The 16200-nt window shown below is 38.4% G+C and overlaps 1 protein-coding gene across 1 annotated transcript in view; it reads left to right on the top strand.

Annotated features, from left to right (window-relative positions):
- Positions 1-11891, top strand: part of Alg14 (ALG14 UDP-N-acetylglucosaminyltransferase subunit) — an 86960-nt gene extending 75069 nt beyond the window's left edge. The window contains exon 4 of the mRNA XM_026409616.2: positions 11655-11891. Coding sequence (XP_026265401.2) covers positions 11655-11885 — 231 coding nt within the window. The 3' untranslated portion in view covers positions 11886-11891. The remainder of the gene's footprint in view (positions 1-11654) is intronic.
- The last annotated feature ends 4309 nt before the right edge of the window (positions 11892-16200 follow it).

Below are 16200 nucleotides of genomic sequence, written 5' to 3'. Positions count from 1 at the left end.
ATAGAAAAAGAAAAAAGATAAATGATGACATGACCAGATATGCATTTTAAGAAAAAGTCTTGTAGCAGCACTGTGGAGAGTGAAACAGAGGAGAGGAGGAGGCTAGGAAAGCTCCTAAGAGTTCTGGGTGAGCCAGATGAGAGGGAAAATGGTTCCACACCAAGTATGGGCAGTGGAGATTCAAGAGTAGGGCCCATTTTGAGGAGATTTTCAGAATAAAATGGGTAGAGTCTGGGTGAGAAAGGAAAAGAGGAAATCAGATAGGAGGCCTGTTTCTAGAGTTAAAATAATAAGATTTCCAATGACAATGCTGCCAGAGGCCCTTTGCCCAAAGAATTAGAGAGTTGCCATAGAGAACCCAGCCTGGGCATGACAGAGTCAAAGGCAAGATGGAGAGGCTGGGGTTGCAACTCAGTGAGAGAGCACTTGCCTAGCATATGTGTGGCACTGAGTTCAATTCTCAGCACTACATATAAATAAATTAATTAAACCAAGGTTCATCAACAGCTAAAAATAAATATATTTTTTAAAAAAAGGAGAGATGTATTTGGGAAGTAAGAGGAGCTGGACTTCCCCACAGGCAGCTGGAGAGGAAATCCCCTGGCAAGGTGAAGTTCCTGGTATGGTATCACCCAGAGTTTTGTCTTTCATTGAAAGAAAGAAAGAGAGAGAGGAATAGATGGGGAGGGAGAGAGAGGAGGGAAGAGGGGGTGGAAGAAGTAAGCCAATGTGTTGGGGACATTTGGGGGCCACATGTTTTCAAGAATATCAGTGTGTTGTGTAGACTCTTCTGTCTTATGCATAATTATGTATAATCATTCAAATAAAGCACACGAAGCCCCATTTTTTGTCCCCCCTACAAAGAAAAATCTAACAAAAGTGTATACTTAATTAGATGCTTATGTTTTGGACTATGTCTTTATTTTCTTTGACTTTTTAAAATTGCATCCTTCTTTGGCCTTAAATTACCTGGGACAGAGGAAATTTGATCCCTGGAATGAGTTCTCTCTTTGTAGTCTGTCTTTATAGGATATTATAAGAACTTTCAGATTTTAAATCAAGGGTCTAAAAACAGTGAACAAGAAGGCTGGTGAATACTCTTTTGGAGAGTGGAAGGGAAAAAAATGGGGCAGATTTTATAGCTTTAGAATACCTATGCTATTCTTTGTTCACCCTTTCCTATCTATATATTATCCAAAAGTTACGTTTATTGGACTTAGCACTCTGTGCCCCTCATAGCAGAGCATTATTGGGTACATCAATGGTTAGCACATGCTTTTTAAGTTTTTATAAACGATTACATGAAACAAGGAAAGCCTATTTTTTTCCTGTTTAAAGACTGAAGCATTTCCCTCTATTTCATAGTTTTTAGAGACTCTCAGAATTGATGAGTGAGTATATAAATAGAGGAATATTATAAAAGCTTTTGTTCACATTTGTATAAAACCAAGTGTTTTCTGAGGTATTGTGATATTAAAATGCCTAGCACTTTTGGACATTTAACAGTGAAAGAACAATTTCTGCAGCTTCCCTTGAAACTTTTTTGGCACCTGTTTTTGTACAAAGCACATGATAAGGGCTGAATTCGATATCACATTGCTGGATTGTAAGCCTCCTGGTAACTTAACTCATCTTCCCAGGTCTTAGTGCCAAGAAAAATGCTAAGTACCACTGTAATACCTTATATATACTAATTTATTTAGCAACTCTATAAGTTAGTTACCTGCCATTTTTTTTATTGTTGGTAGTTCAAAACATTACATCTATTTTGATATATTTCACAGTTTGATTCAAAAGGGTTATGAACTCCCATTTTTACCCCGTATACAGATTGCTGAATTACCTGCCATTTTTAATCCCCATTTTGCAACTAAGAAAACTGGGGCATAAGAAAGAAGATTGACTTGCCCAAAGTTTGTTAGCTAGGCAGCAGAGACTAGATTCAAACCCAGAAAACCTGAGACTGTAGTAACAAAGTCTAATAATTATACTATGCTGTTCCGCTCAGGATATGACCACTGAATTCATGAATAAATTTCATAATAAAGACATAGACATGAGACAACCCAGAGTAATGAGGTGGTGGTGGTTTTTAGAATTACAGCTTGGATTTTAACACACTTGCTTATCATTAACATTTAAGTTTGTGTCTGTCAAACTTGTGAGTACCTTCCTTTCTGTTCTCTTTCATGCCTTCCAACTGTCAACATTTCCCCCAACCAAAAGGGGCCTGGTTTTGTTTTCAGACCCAGTTCTCAATTTCAAAGACTCATACCATGGTGGGCTGGTAGAGAATGCTGAATGGGGTTAGATGGTCAGTGGAGGTAGGAGTCATGAGCAACAATGGGCTGCGTGGCATTGAAGCCGGCTTGACACTTACTCTCCCTGGAAACACTGTCAGACTCAGGAAGTGTGATTTAATTCTGGTTGAGATAATTCCATTTTATACCCTAGAATGGGCTGTCCAAATTCTTTAACAGAATTTTATTTTAAATCTTGCCCTGAGAAGTTCTACCAATAAATAATTTGGCATGCATTATATGATTTTTGGCTGAACCACACAAAATAGGAGCTTATTCTCTAATCCCCACCTCTTTTTCCCTTAAAAGACCATCAAAAGAGAACCTGAGAACCTTCTGCCCCAATAGAAGATGCCTGGACTGTGGCCCAGCAGCAGTACCCTCAGCAGGATTTACAAGAGAAAGGAAGACTGCAGTTTAATCAAAAGAGCCACTGTCATTCTTGAAAGAACATCAGCCATACATAAGCTACAAAGATTCTGTTCCCAATTGAATTCCCAGAACCATCTTTTGGTTTTGTCATGAAGCAGCCCTAAAATAGAGAAACTAAGAATAACAGTAGCAAATATACATTTGGAACTGGCTGTGATCCAAGTGCTTTGCAGGTGTTACCTCCTTCCATGGGGAGGCACCACTCAAGTACTCATTTTCCAGATGAAGAAACAGGCAGAAAGAGGTAAAATAACTAGCCTATGTCACACAGGAAGCAATGAAACCAGGAATCCATCCCAGGAATTCTGGCTCAGAGTCCATGTTCTCACCACTGTCTTTTTCTTGGACTATCAATACCTTAGATATTCCATCTTGATTGCAATTAGGCAGAAGCTATTGTTTCCAAGAGACAGAAGGTTCAGTAATTGAACTTGAAAACCTGGAAGTTTAGTATTCTCACTACAGTGACTGAGAATCTTTTCCTTAACAATCTTGGTCAGACAAGATATTTCCTGAATTACCTACTGGATTAAAACCTGTTGCACCTGTTTTAAGACTACTCTGGCAGAGGCTTCAGTCTACTGCTGTTTACAGACTGAGCTCTGTCAATGAGGCCCTGCTTACCCAGCCATTACCTCCCTAAAATCCCAGGTAGTGTGTGATACCAAGCATGAGCAGCAAACCATTCCCTTCTTGCTCTTTTAGCAAGGATGGGACACCTTGACTTTGAGTGACTTTGAGTGGCAGAGATGTGGTACCTTATCACCTGCCACCTCCATATTAATGTCTTCCTGTCTCCACCCATCATGTGCCTTCTCTGTGTTATGCCCAAATTCTGTGAATACCATCAGCTGCTCCTCTTTGTTTTTGTTTTTGTTGTTTTGTTTTTTGAATGTAAAAGAGTAGGATTTTTCCAAGTGGGAAGAAAAGAGAGTTAACACACACAGGTTGAGAGAGGACCCAATAGTAGGTTGCCCAGCTTCTCTTTAAAAAAGTCATTAGCAGATAATTAAGGAGCTGTTAGTCCTAAAGATAGGACTTCTCCCAGGAATACTTGCTTTCTAAGCGAGAAGTAGAAGTCTTAACAGAGGGAGAGGTGCTCTGGCTGAGCTTCCCAATATCGGGCAGTTCTCTCTGGTACTGGGAACCTTGGACTCACTTAATGTTAGCCCATCAAGAGTTGCTCAGCTGAGCTGCTTGTCCCCAAAGTGGTTTTGATCAAGTCAAGAGCATGGCTCACCAGTACCTTTACTCCTCACTGTTGCTTTCCTCCTTAGCATACACAGACCCCTTTTGCAGGAATAAAAACAGACTGGAAAGGCATGCCTAAAGATAGCTGGCCACTTCCTGTAGTAGAGAACAGAGGTGTTCAAGTGCTACTATGTATCAGAGTCATCTGGGATCTTGTTTAAGATGCATATTCCTAGGCTCTAGGCTCGGGAATTCTGATTTAGAACAATATTTTTTTATTTGTTTTTGTAGTTATAGATGGACAGCATGCCTTTATTTTATTTGTTTATTTTTATGTGGTGCTGAGGATCGAACCCAGTGCCTCACATGTGCAAGGCAAGCGCTCTGCCACTGAGCTACAGCCACAGCCCCTAGAACAATATTTTTGATAAGCACCCCTGAGTGAAAGTGATGTAAAATCCTGAGAAACACTATCTAAAGTCGCTTCTCTACTTGGTGGCTTCAGTGATATCCTCTCTGAGTAAAACTGGGATAAACTCATTGTGTCCCCCAGATCCTACCAGTGCTGCTTGTCTTTTGAGGCCACAGTAGTAGGGGAGTCATCAGTGCAGCCAAGCATTCTTAACATAAATCAGCTAAATTTAATAAGAACCTTGAAGAAACTCCTAATTTTGGCAAGCAGTATTTTCTGCTTCTGAAACTTACTAATGGTCTGAGTACTAGGAATTTGGAAAAATGTGGTGGACAATTAAAGGAAAACAACTTTTGAAAGCTTGAGTGCACAGAATAAAGCACATGTTTTCTGGAGGACCTTAGCAGCTTATTCAAGATGTGGAATGCAAAATTGGCTCCAAAGTACATGTTCTTTGACCATACCAGGAACACAGCTAATTAATGCATCTCAGTTTGTCAAATTCTGTCTTCTTGCCTCTGTTTCATTGTCTTTAAGTATATGTACTTATCTTTTTCTAAACCTGTATATTTATATTTCTGTCTTTAAGTACATGTATGTATCTGCCTTTTACTCTATATTTCTCTCCCTCTCCCACTCCTTCTTCCCCTCCCTCTCCCCCTCTTCCCCTCCCCCTTCCCTCCTCCCCCTCCCTCTCTCCTCCCCCTTCCTTCTCCCCCTCCCCCCTTCCCTCTCCCCCTCTCTCCTTCCCTCTCCCCCTCCCCCTTCCCTCCTCCCCCCTTCCCTCCCCCCTCCCCCCTTCCCTCCCCCCCTCCTCCCATCAGGCAACCAGAATCTCTCAAATGTCCTTATATATCTGATTCATAATTAAGGAATTAGATAATCCTCTATAAAAATGATTGAACCTTTTTATAGTCAAAAATAGTCTGCACATAAAATGCTCAAGGACAGCTGCAGACCAGCAGCTTTCAACAAGATAGAAATATAACAGGTACAAAAAGTAAGGAAAGGATTGGGAAAGGGAGGAAGGGAGGGAAAGAGGACATACTGGGGATTGAAATGGAACAAACTATGTTATATGCATTTTTGAGTATGTCAAATGAACCCTACTGATATATATAAATATAATGTACTAATAAATATTTTTTTTTTAATTTAAGAAGGGTCACAGGGGAAAATATCACTTTCCTACTTAAGAAAGTTCCTTGACAGAAGTCAGTTATATAATCACTTTGAATTTAAGCCAATTCTTCCTGTTTAGAAAGGATATTCCCTTTTCTTTTGAAAATATTAACTATTTCACTATTTTTGGAAAAGCTTTCCTAGTCCAATATCTTGTGACAATCTGCCACTGAGTTCTCTATCAAAACTATAAAATGTTAACAGCAATTGCCATGATGTAAACTTCAATTAAATTTTCTGTGTCATTATCTGCCCTGGAGCCTCTTTGCCTTAAACTTCTATCCACTAACACAGGATGGTTGGTGAGCTAGTGTGGTATAGAGGAAAACCCTGAAACAAGTTTGGGTTTGAGTATCAGCTAACTCACTAACCAGCTATGTGATTTTGCATAGATGACTTAATTTCTCTGTGCCTTAGTCTCTGTGTCTAAAAAATGATTTTAGCAATATCTACCTCACAAGACTATAATGTAGAGTTTAAATGAGATGTGGTAAAGCCTCCCCACCCACTCATCTGAGGTTTCACTTTCTGCAATTTCAGTTACTTGTGGTCAACTACGTCTGAAAATACTAAACGGAAAATTCCAGATATAATCCATAAGTTTTAAATTGTGTACTGTTATGAGTAACATGATCAAATCTTGCATTATCCCCTTCTGTCCTGCCCAGGACTTGAATCATCCCTTTGTTCCAGTGTATCCATGCTGTATACACTTCCCCCTAATAATGACTTAGTGGCCCCCTTTGTTATCACAATTACTGTTATAATATTATAGTGCTTGTGTTAAAATAATACTTATTTTTCTTAAATTTGGTCCCAAATCTCATGAGCTGTGATGCTAATATTTTTGATATGCCAAAGAGAAGCCATAAAGTGTTTCCTTTGAGTAAAACAGTAAAAGTTTGACTTAATAAAAAAAGAAAAAAACTTTTGTTCTGGGGTTGCTAAGGTCTACAGTATATTGCTATAATTGTTCTATTTTATTATTAGTTGCTGGTAACCTCTTACTGTGCCTAATTTATAAATTAAACTTTGTCATGTGTTATGTGTATATAAGAAAAGCATAGCATATATAGAGTTCATTACTTTCTGTGGTTTCTAGCATCCACTGGATGTCTTGAAACAGGTACCCACAGATAAAAGGGAAACTACTATAATTATGCAAAATGCCTCACTTTAGGCTCTGTGCCTAGCAAGTAGTGGTGCCCAGTAAATGTCAATCTCTTTCCTTCCTCCTCAAGCTAAAGGGAGTAGATTGAACTATATGATTCTTTGAGACTGCATCTAGCTTTGGATCTCTGCTTCTGAGAGCTCTGCTTAATATAGAGTGTGGAGAAAACAAAAGGAAGAAATACTGGATTTGTAGGGTTCAAAGACCTTGGTGAAAACATTTTAGTGGCTTGAAAATACAATGAAAACAAACAAAAAAAGACCAAGAAGGCAGGAAATCGTCACTTGGACCATTTGGTTCAGAGAACAGGAAAACTGAAAGATTGAGTTTCCTCAACTGAAAGTAGAAGGTTGGGAAAACAATGGTTTGCCTGACAATGGTCTTTAACACTAATGCTAAGCAGGCATGGTCTAATTTTATTTTTTGGAACTGGGGATTGAATCCAGGAGTACTTTACCACTGAGCCCTCACTTAATTGTTGAGGCTAGTCTCAAACTTGTGATACTCCCACTTCAGTCTCCAGAGTCACTGTGCTGACCCTTCTGACAAAAAAAGTTTTTTAAGTTTTTATTTTATTTATGTATTTATTTTTTATGATAGAACTTCAGGGTAAGGAAATGAACTACCGACTTAATATGGGCCCTGTTTCCCATATAAGAGCAAAATAGCCCGTTTGAAATTAACAAGATCAGGCTTGTTCATCATGTTATGGCCATAGACTTTCAAGGCTATTTGGTTACAGGCTGAGAAGTACACTACAAAGGCACCACAGATACGGAACTGAGAAAGCTCCTGAATCCTTCAGTCATCTACCATCTGTGGAAATTCAGAAAATATTGTTCTTGGAAATCAAGTGCCTTTTATCATTTTTCATACAAGTATCACTTGGAGTTGATCAAACAGGGAAAACATATGGCTGGAAGATAAAGAGACTAAAAAGGATGATTGTCTTACTTTTATCCAGTATTTTTAGTTTTGCTCTGCATGGCTATTAGCCTCACCTTCCCATGTTTTCTCTTGGCTCATCTTCAAGTACATGATCTCTGACCTATAACCAACCCAGATCTCAAAAGTCTTGGCCCAGATTCTGTAAGGGGGGGGAGGGTTTCTACTGGATAAGGAATTTAGTTCAGACTATTCAAGTTAAATATGTCTTTTCACACATGCAAATGTTTCAGCCAATGGGACTTGACCTGTGGTGACCCAAATCTACAGGACAGCAGTCCTGTTATAAATGTTCTTAATCCTTGATCTGTCTTCATCTACAACCCTGACTTCCTGTTTGTAATACGTAACCCCTGTCCTCCTGTTTTCTAGGTCCATGACTTACATTATCTTTAGTACATCTCTTAGACTTCCCGCTCTGGGAGAAGTTTATTTATTGATTTGATAATTCATCCAACAGATACATATTGAATACCTACTGGTTAGTATCACAGATGGTCAGATGCCAGTCAGAGGTAGACAAAGAACTGTGTCGATTAGTATGCTCTTTATTGCCAGTGATAGAAATCCTGATTCAGAATGGCTTAAGCAAAAATGGAATGTATTCCCTCACATACCTGACAAGTCTACAGAGAGATCTGGTTTCCTTCAAGCACAGCTGGGTTCATGGATCTTAAATACTGCCTTTTAGACATGGCCTGTCTTCATCTCTCTGCTCTCTGCTTTGTAATGGCTTCATTTTCAAGCTCTCCACATGGTCACAAGCAAAATGTTAACAGTGCCAGGTTCACATCCTCCTGGGTTCCAAACCAATAAAAAAAAGGTGCTGCTCTCTCAGAAGCCCCAGGAAATGGCCTACTAAGTGTATGAGTTTCTGACTGGATTATGTACTCTTCCCTGAACTGGAGACTTTTGATGCTGTGATTGGTCAGACAGGAGTCATATGTCCTCTCATATTGGTCAGATGAGGATTCGAACACCTACATTGGGAGCAAGGGATGTAGTGGTTCTCATAAGAAAAAGGTGTTCAGATGTGAGATGATTGAAGGAATAAATAAAAACTGTGAGTTAACAGACATTATGGCAGTCAGGTGTTTATGTTAAGTATATATGGTAGAGTTTCAAATGGTCTATCAAAGGAGGGATGGTGTTGGACTCCATATAGGATAGGCAAAGAAAGATTCTCTGTTTCGTTACCAACTTGCTCTTTTCTATCCTTACTTTTTTTTCCAGCCTATTTTGTTCTACATGCAGAGTATAGATTGTTCTAGAAAGGGACCCTATCTATAAGTAGCTTACAGAGTAATGAGGAAGAGAGATGGCCAGGGCAGTGGTCCTGTATTCATTAAGAATGTATGTCTTCAGAAATGAAAATATGAAGAAAAATTGCTTTGTTTTGTTTAATAAAACTAAAGAGACATATCCAACCTTAATGTTTAACATCATCTTTACCCAGGCTGTCTCAATGAACATTTTTGTTCAATGCTTGGACTAAGTCGCTCTGGTATGTTTCTTTGAATAACAAAAACTTCACAACCCACATTTTTTTATTTAATTTGCCTTCTGCAACTCAGAGTTAAAACCTGTGCTTAATTAAAAGTGGTTTTCCTTAAGATTAGTTGGTTTTTTTTCTTTCTGATAGTGCTGAGGATCATGCAGTGCATGCTAGACAAGTGTTCTACTACTGAACTACATACACATCTACCCGCCTCTTTTTTTTCAATTCTTGATTTGTGATTCTGTGGTTTTATCATAGCTGGGACTTTCATAGTAAGGTTCCTCAAAATATGGAAACATACAACTGAGATAAACAAGAAAAATTACTTTTAATTTCTACTTTTACCTTAACAGTTTCTACTTTTGTTCTGTCCCAGGTTGTTGATGTATCTCCCACCAATACCCAATCGTGTACCATCGTCTTCATCAGTATATATATAGCTTGTGTATAGGGGGTCAACCAGTTGTTGAAGTGAACACATATGGATATATACACTTTTAAAAAGCAGTAAATATGAAAATATTTTTGTGACATTCAAGATTCAACAAGCAGTCCTTATATTCTTATTTAGCTGTAGTTTTTATTTTGTTCTGTACTATTAAAAAGAAGATTGAGAAGAGCAACACAAATAATCCAAGGATTAGGAAATACATTAATACAGTGGTTGTCAACGAGAGACATTTGGCAGTGCTTGGAGTAATTCTTGATTGTCTCGACTACTGGAATCTTGTGGACAAGAGCCAGGGTTGCTGCTAAACATCCTGTGATGCACTGGACAGGCTTCACACTAAAAACAAACTACCTACATAGTCCAGAATGTCCTCATTTTCAGAATTCTAGCTTTGAAGAATTTAGAGCAAGTTTGTAATTGAGACATAAGACAAATTAGATGCAAATTAATTATAGACTCATAGAATCCTGAAACTGTCGGGGAAGTTATTTTAGTTCAGTCCTCCCCACCCATCCCACCCCACCTTGGTTTTTTAGACAGGATAACTGATTCACATAGGAAAAAAAGTACCCTGAAGCAATGTAGCTTCTTCATCTCCTAAACATGTGATCAAGCAACTTGCCCAATCTCTGTGTGCCTCACTTTCCTCATCCGCAAAAAAGAGCTAATAAAACATGTTTCAATGATTTCCATGAGAATTAATTAAAATAGAATACATGTAAAGTGTTTTAGTACAGTAACTGACCATAGTGAGTTGCTTATAAATAATGCTGGTGATTGTCATTACTTCTGTTGGCCAAAGTCACAGAACTAGTTTGCTCTCTAACACCGCTCTTCCAATTGTTCTATGACTTATCTTGAAAGTCTATTAACAAAGGTTATAGCTGGGCTTAGTGGCATCTGCCTATACTCCCAGCTACTCAGGAGACTGAGGCAGAAGGCTTGCCAGTTCAATACCAGTCTGGGCAAGTTAGTTAAGACACTATCTTGAAAGGAAAGGTTGCGGGGTGGAGGAGGAAAGAAAGAAAAGAAGAAAGAAATATCATAGGGAAAATTAAAGATATGTCTGGAAGGCAGCATTGAGTTGCTGTAATTCAAGAGAAAGACTCTATAAATGTTCTGCATGAAAGAAAGGGGGTTTACAGTGAAGATAGAAAGATCCCACCTAAAACTGTCTCTTTCCAAAGCTGTGTGAATGGGTTCCTCCATGGAGCCTGGACCAGATGACCTTTATCGAACCTTTATAGTTCTGACCATGTTCACAGGGAGTCAGGATGTCTGTTTCTCTGTCATTGGTCAGTCTGGGAGAACCCCTAAAATGCTGGGATGGCTAAACATTGTATCTGAAGACCCTTCCCTCTGTCAGATTCTCTGATGTCTGATAAGTTTTGTGGACTATGTACTGTAAAGATCATGTGCCATTTTAGATCATGCTCAATAGGCATGTTGCAGACAACCACAAACCTCCTGTTTTATGGTTTGGGACGTAAAATGCTTTATTAGGTTTTACTAATTTAGTCAACAGGAACATATAATTAAGATATTGTATAAATTTTTTCCTCTGAAAATAGTAATAAATTATCTTACCTGCAATTCTTTGAAATAGGTTTTCTCTCATTTCCTCAAAGACATAAAAATTCTTTGCAGTTGCTCTAGGAGTTGAATTTTTATTTCCCTTGTTAGATTATTCAACTATTTTTTAACCATTAGCTTTCTATAAAATTAGCAGAATTCTATTTGTTTGACATTCAAGATCCATGAAGCAGAGAAGAGCAACACATACATTTGTCCCCTGAGTGCTGAGTGAGCCCCAGGCACTGGGCTAGAAGTTAGAGGTTAAGTTATCTGCCCCAAGACACACAGTTGGTAAACAGGAACAACAAGACCGTACATCTCCACAGGGCTCCTCAGTGCAGAGGCTTCAACACACAGTTTGCTACGTCCTGGTTCTTCACAAGGAAAGACTTATTAGACTAATAAATCCCCTTGAAGATCAGACTGTTCTTAATACAGAATGCCTCACTTAAATTAGTCTTCTGTATTTTAATTTGACTTTCCCCATTTTTTTTAAGGTGTTGTGTAATGGACCAGGAACATGTATTCCTGTCTGCATATCTGCCCTTCTTCTTGGAATACTAGGAGTGAAGAAAGTGATCATCGTCTATGTCGAGAGCATCTGCCGAGTAGAAACTTTATCCCTCTCTGGGAAGATTCTGTTTCATCTCTCAGATCACTTCATTGTTCAGTGGCCAACTCTTAAGGAGAAGTATCCCAAATCTGTGTATCTGGGGCGAATTGTTTGACAAATGGCAAGTTACTTTAGAATTTTGCATTTAATAATAATTACCATAAAATGTTTATGGTAAAGTCTTCTGTAAGTCCTGAGAATTATTGATGGTCATGAGTAAAAAATGTACAGATAATTCAGTGAAGAATCTGAGGCTTCTCTTATGACAGATATTAATAAACAGTACCCATCAAAAGTTTATGCCTCTGTATATCAAGTAAATTTTAGATAAAAGTATATAGTACTACCTGCAAGCTTTCTTTTGACTGTAAATAGTGGTATTTTTTCCCCTCAATCTAAATATAGTTTGTATGATTAACAACATTTCCTGTTCTATAGCTTTAAAAAAAAAGTTTTCTGTATTATATAAAGAAAAGAAAAATATATTTCTTCTTTTTTTTTTTTTTTTCAGAAACAACAGACTTTATTTCCTGTATGGAAGCAGTGATGTCCCCAGTGAGTTCTTTCAGCGTAAAGGAAGCAGTAATATTAAATTGGCTTCATGACAGTTTGCACTCCACAGGCTTCCAGAACCTTGAGCATAAACCAGCATTTTTTTTATTCTTCAGTCTTATTTTATGAGTAGTTGGCCTCAATCCACAGTATCTTCTTAAATCTCTTTTTTAATTGTTAAAATATATTAAAAGGTGACCATTGTTGTAGTAATAAAAACATGATTCTACTTATCAGGAACCTAAATTCAAAACACTGTTTAAAATGGTTAAGTAAATTCACAATGTTATAACTGTAGCTTTCTCTGTCATTTTGACTTTACTTAGTCCTGCTACCGTCTATATTTACTATATACACTGATAATGTATGTGCTATATGCCAGATATTCTTCTAAGTACTTTTCAAATATGTCTTACTAATAAAAACTTGATGAGTTAGAGACTATTATTATCCCCATTTTACAGATGACTTCTCCAGGATCACATTCCTAGTAAATGGCAAAATCAGGATTTAAGCCCAGATAGACTGGTTTGGTCAGTTTCATAGGTACGTGGCCTGTGTAGTCACATAGGGTCCCACACTTGGTTTAATACTCTGCTATCCACTCTCTTAGATTTCTTAGAAATTTGTCTTTTGTTAATTTGTTTCATTGTTATTTTGTGGTGCTGGGATGAAACCCAGGGCCTTCTGCATGGTAGTCAAGCAAGCACTGTACCACTGACCTACATCTCCAGCCCACTTAGTAATTTTTAAACATGGGACTCACAGATTATGTGGCTGGTCCTGCCTGAGATTTTGTGCTCCTAATGGTGCCGTGTCTTCTACAACAGAAGCTCCTCAGTAACCAGATTCTTGTCCCCTCCCTATAAGCTCTGCTCCTTTAATAAAACAGAAAAACATGAGAAGACCTTCACTTATAATATTTGTGTTCATATTTTTTTCCTCTTAAATCTTTTTTTGTCTATGATATAAACCTAATAAAGAATTGGTCAGTGATTAATACAGAGATTGAATTGTACTTAAAAGAGGCATTATCACCCAAGGTGATATAAACTTAAAATGCTGAGGTGATCTAGAATTTCTTATTCTATTAGAAAAACTTCTCTGATGGGCTGGGGATGTGGCTCAAGCGGTAGCACGCTTGCCTGGCATGCGTGCGGCCCGGGTTCGATCCTCAGCACCACATACCAACAAAGATGTTGTGTCCGCCGAGAACTAAAAAATAAATATTAAAAATTCTCTCTCTCTCTCTCTCTCTCTCTCCTCTCACTCTCTCTTTAAAAAAAAAAAAGAAAAAAAAAAAAAGAAAAACTTCTCTGAGTCAAGTAATGTAAGCATATCTGTCCTCAAGATTTTTTCCTAGCTTTTTAGCTAGAGAAATGTAGCAGAAGACATCTCAGAATGGTGAGAGCACTTTGCCACCTAGATTCAGTTGCCATGGATAAGCCAAATGGTGAGATATTGTACTTAATTTTATTCCTCAAATCTTAGATGCTGGCTCTGTTTCCACTGACCTACAGACCTGGAGTATCATACAAGAGAAAAACAGGGATTGAGACAAAATAAGCCTCTATTTTTCTAGAGAGAAAATAATTTTTCAGTAACAACATGTGCATTTGATTCATGCCTGAATCTTTCTCTGCTCTGTGCTTTGTTCCCATATGGCCCTGTATAGATGGTTAAGGAGAGAAATTAAACTGTATTCAGTTCAGTTAATGTTCAGTGCTGTGGGACAGCTTCCCCAGCCCTACAGGTAATCTGACTACAGAGACTCTAGAAGCCAGAGTTTAGAGTGATCAGACCAGAGAGAATCGTACAAAGGATTTTTTCCAGAAACATATACCCCAGATGTTTTGCAGACTGTTAACTCAGACAGTGGCTAAGCCTGGAATGTCAGAGAAAAAATCTGTGTGTTATATCACTAAAAGTTTAGAAATGTTTTCTCCAGTTCAGGCTGCTGTGCATACATTCAGAGCCAACTGAGGCATGTATTAAATCTTCCTGGCTCAGTTCCAGGTTATTTGGTAAACAAGTGCATTCTCTACTCTGTGTTGTTGTTATAGCTAGTTCAAGTTTTCAAGGTCACACTAGTAGAGGGGGCTGGATTTAGGTTACAATAGGGGGCATAGTTTACCTGCTCTGCATCTCTGTGCCATTCAGAAAGACAGTGCTCTCATCTCAGCTCACACTGAAGATCAGCAGTTAGCATGGAATTTCCAATTTCACTTAAAACACTGTGGGATGCAACTTTACTGTAAGAGACTATTTATGAAAAATTAACTGAATCAGCCTTCAAATGAGAGGCAGGGAAACCGCACATCCTGCCCACACCTACTTCCCTGGAAGATTTTTATCTACAGTTCAGCTATCCAAAAAGGTCTTAGCAGATTGCCAGGTCAGAAGGTCCAGTTATTTCAAATAGGATGCCCTAAAGTCATGACAGGAAGCTTTAGCCTGGAACGAAGAGTGCTGTGAAACCATGTCAACAAGAGAAATGTGGTACAATTACAAATTGAATAGCAAGAGGTCTTGTTAGAAGGGGGATGACCCAGGCTTCCCCTCATAAAGGCAACTTGAAACACATTGTTTATTTTACTTTCCGAAAGTTATATGATAGGTTAAATTGGCACACATGCCTCCTTACTGTGTGTGGTTCCTTATACCAAATCAGTGCTTTATTTTTCAGAAAATCGCTATCCCCTAAAAGGCATTTGAAGGCAGTGTATATTAAGAATCTCTTACCACTGATAAGAACATTGTCATAAGCGTTCCAGAAAATTGTCCTTCTCCATGCAGGTCCGTGTTTGGGATGTTGTGGGGTTTCTTCCCATGATTTCAGCCTTAACACAATGGGCAGACACCCAAATCTGGTCTGTCCTGAACCCTTTCTTCTATTCAGGACATCGCTCCACTCTAGCACTCTAAAAACAAATATCTGCAATTGTGTCCTTGTTGCCAACTCATTTTAAACATGGATTTGACAAAACTCCGCCTTTTCCCTCCGGAATAGTTAACTGGTATCAGCTCACTAACCTCTGTCATATCCCTCAGATAACAAACTTTGGAATCATTTTATTTTCTCAGTCTTTCCTTAATCCAGCAGTTTCCCTTGTCTTTTCTTCCTTTGGGATTACCTTTACTTTTCCTCCCTTGTCTGATTGCCTTGTTGATTCTGTCATTAACCTAGTGATTGACCTCGTGCATATCTACCCTTTCCTTTTCAGTCCTGGTCATAGCTTAAGCCAGATACACACAAATTCCTTGATTGATTAACACTTTATTAAGGAATTGAGAGAGGTTAAACATTATGTAATAGAATACTAAACACTATATAAATAGTAAACATTATATAATTAGAAAGTAGCAGAGCTGAGATTTGAACCAAGATACTCTAGCTTCAGCCAGACTCCTCTTAACAGCTATGTTAGGATTTAGGGGAGAAAAAAAAAAGTGCTAGGAAGGAAATAAGCACATTGCCATGTTGAAATGTAAGGTGTTCAGATAGGGTTATCAGGAGAGGCTTTGTGTTAGCCTTTCGTCACTGTGACAAAATATCTGAGAAAATCAGCTTAGAGGAGGAAAGATTTATTTTCAATCACAGTTTCAGGGGTTTCATTCTGTGGTGACACACATCATCTCACTGTTTAGTCAGTTAGAACTTCAGGGGCAGTTTTCTGCTCATAAGGCTGAAATCAAGTTGACTGCCAGGGCTGAGTTCTGATATGGAACTCTGAATCCTCTTTCAAGCTTATTTGAGTGGTTATAGGCAAAATATTCACTTCCTTGCCAGTTTAAGACTAACGGTGACCTAGTTTTTGAAGGCCAACCAGAGCGTTTCTGTCGCCACTTGACTTTTTTAAGGATTGACATGATAGGTG

Source organism: Urocitellus parryii, chromosome 11 (genome assembly GCF_045843805.1).
Source record: "Urocitellus parryii isolate mUroPar1 chromosome 11, mUroPar1.hap1, whole genome shotgun sequence".
NCBI classification, from domain to species: Eukaryota; Metazoa; Chordata; class Mammalia; order Rodentia; family Sciuridae; genus Urocitellus; species Urocitellus parryii.
Note: the sequence above shows the minus strand (reverse complement) of the source record. Positions and strands in the feature narration are given on the sequence as shown.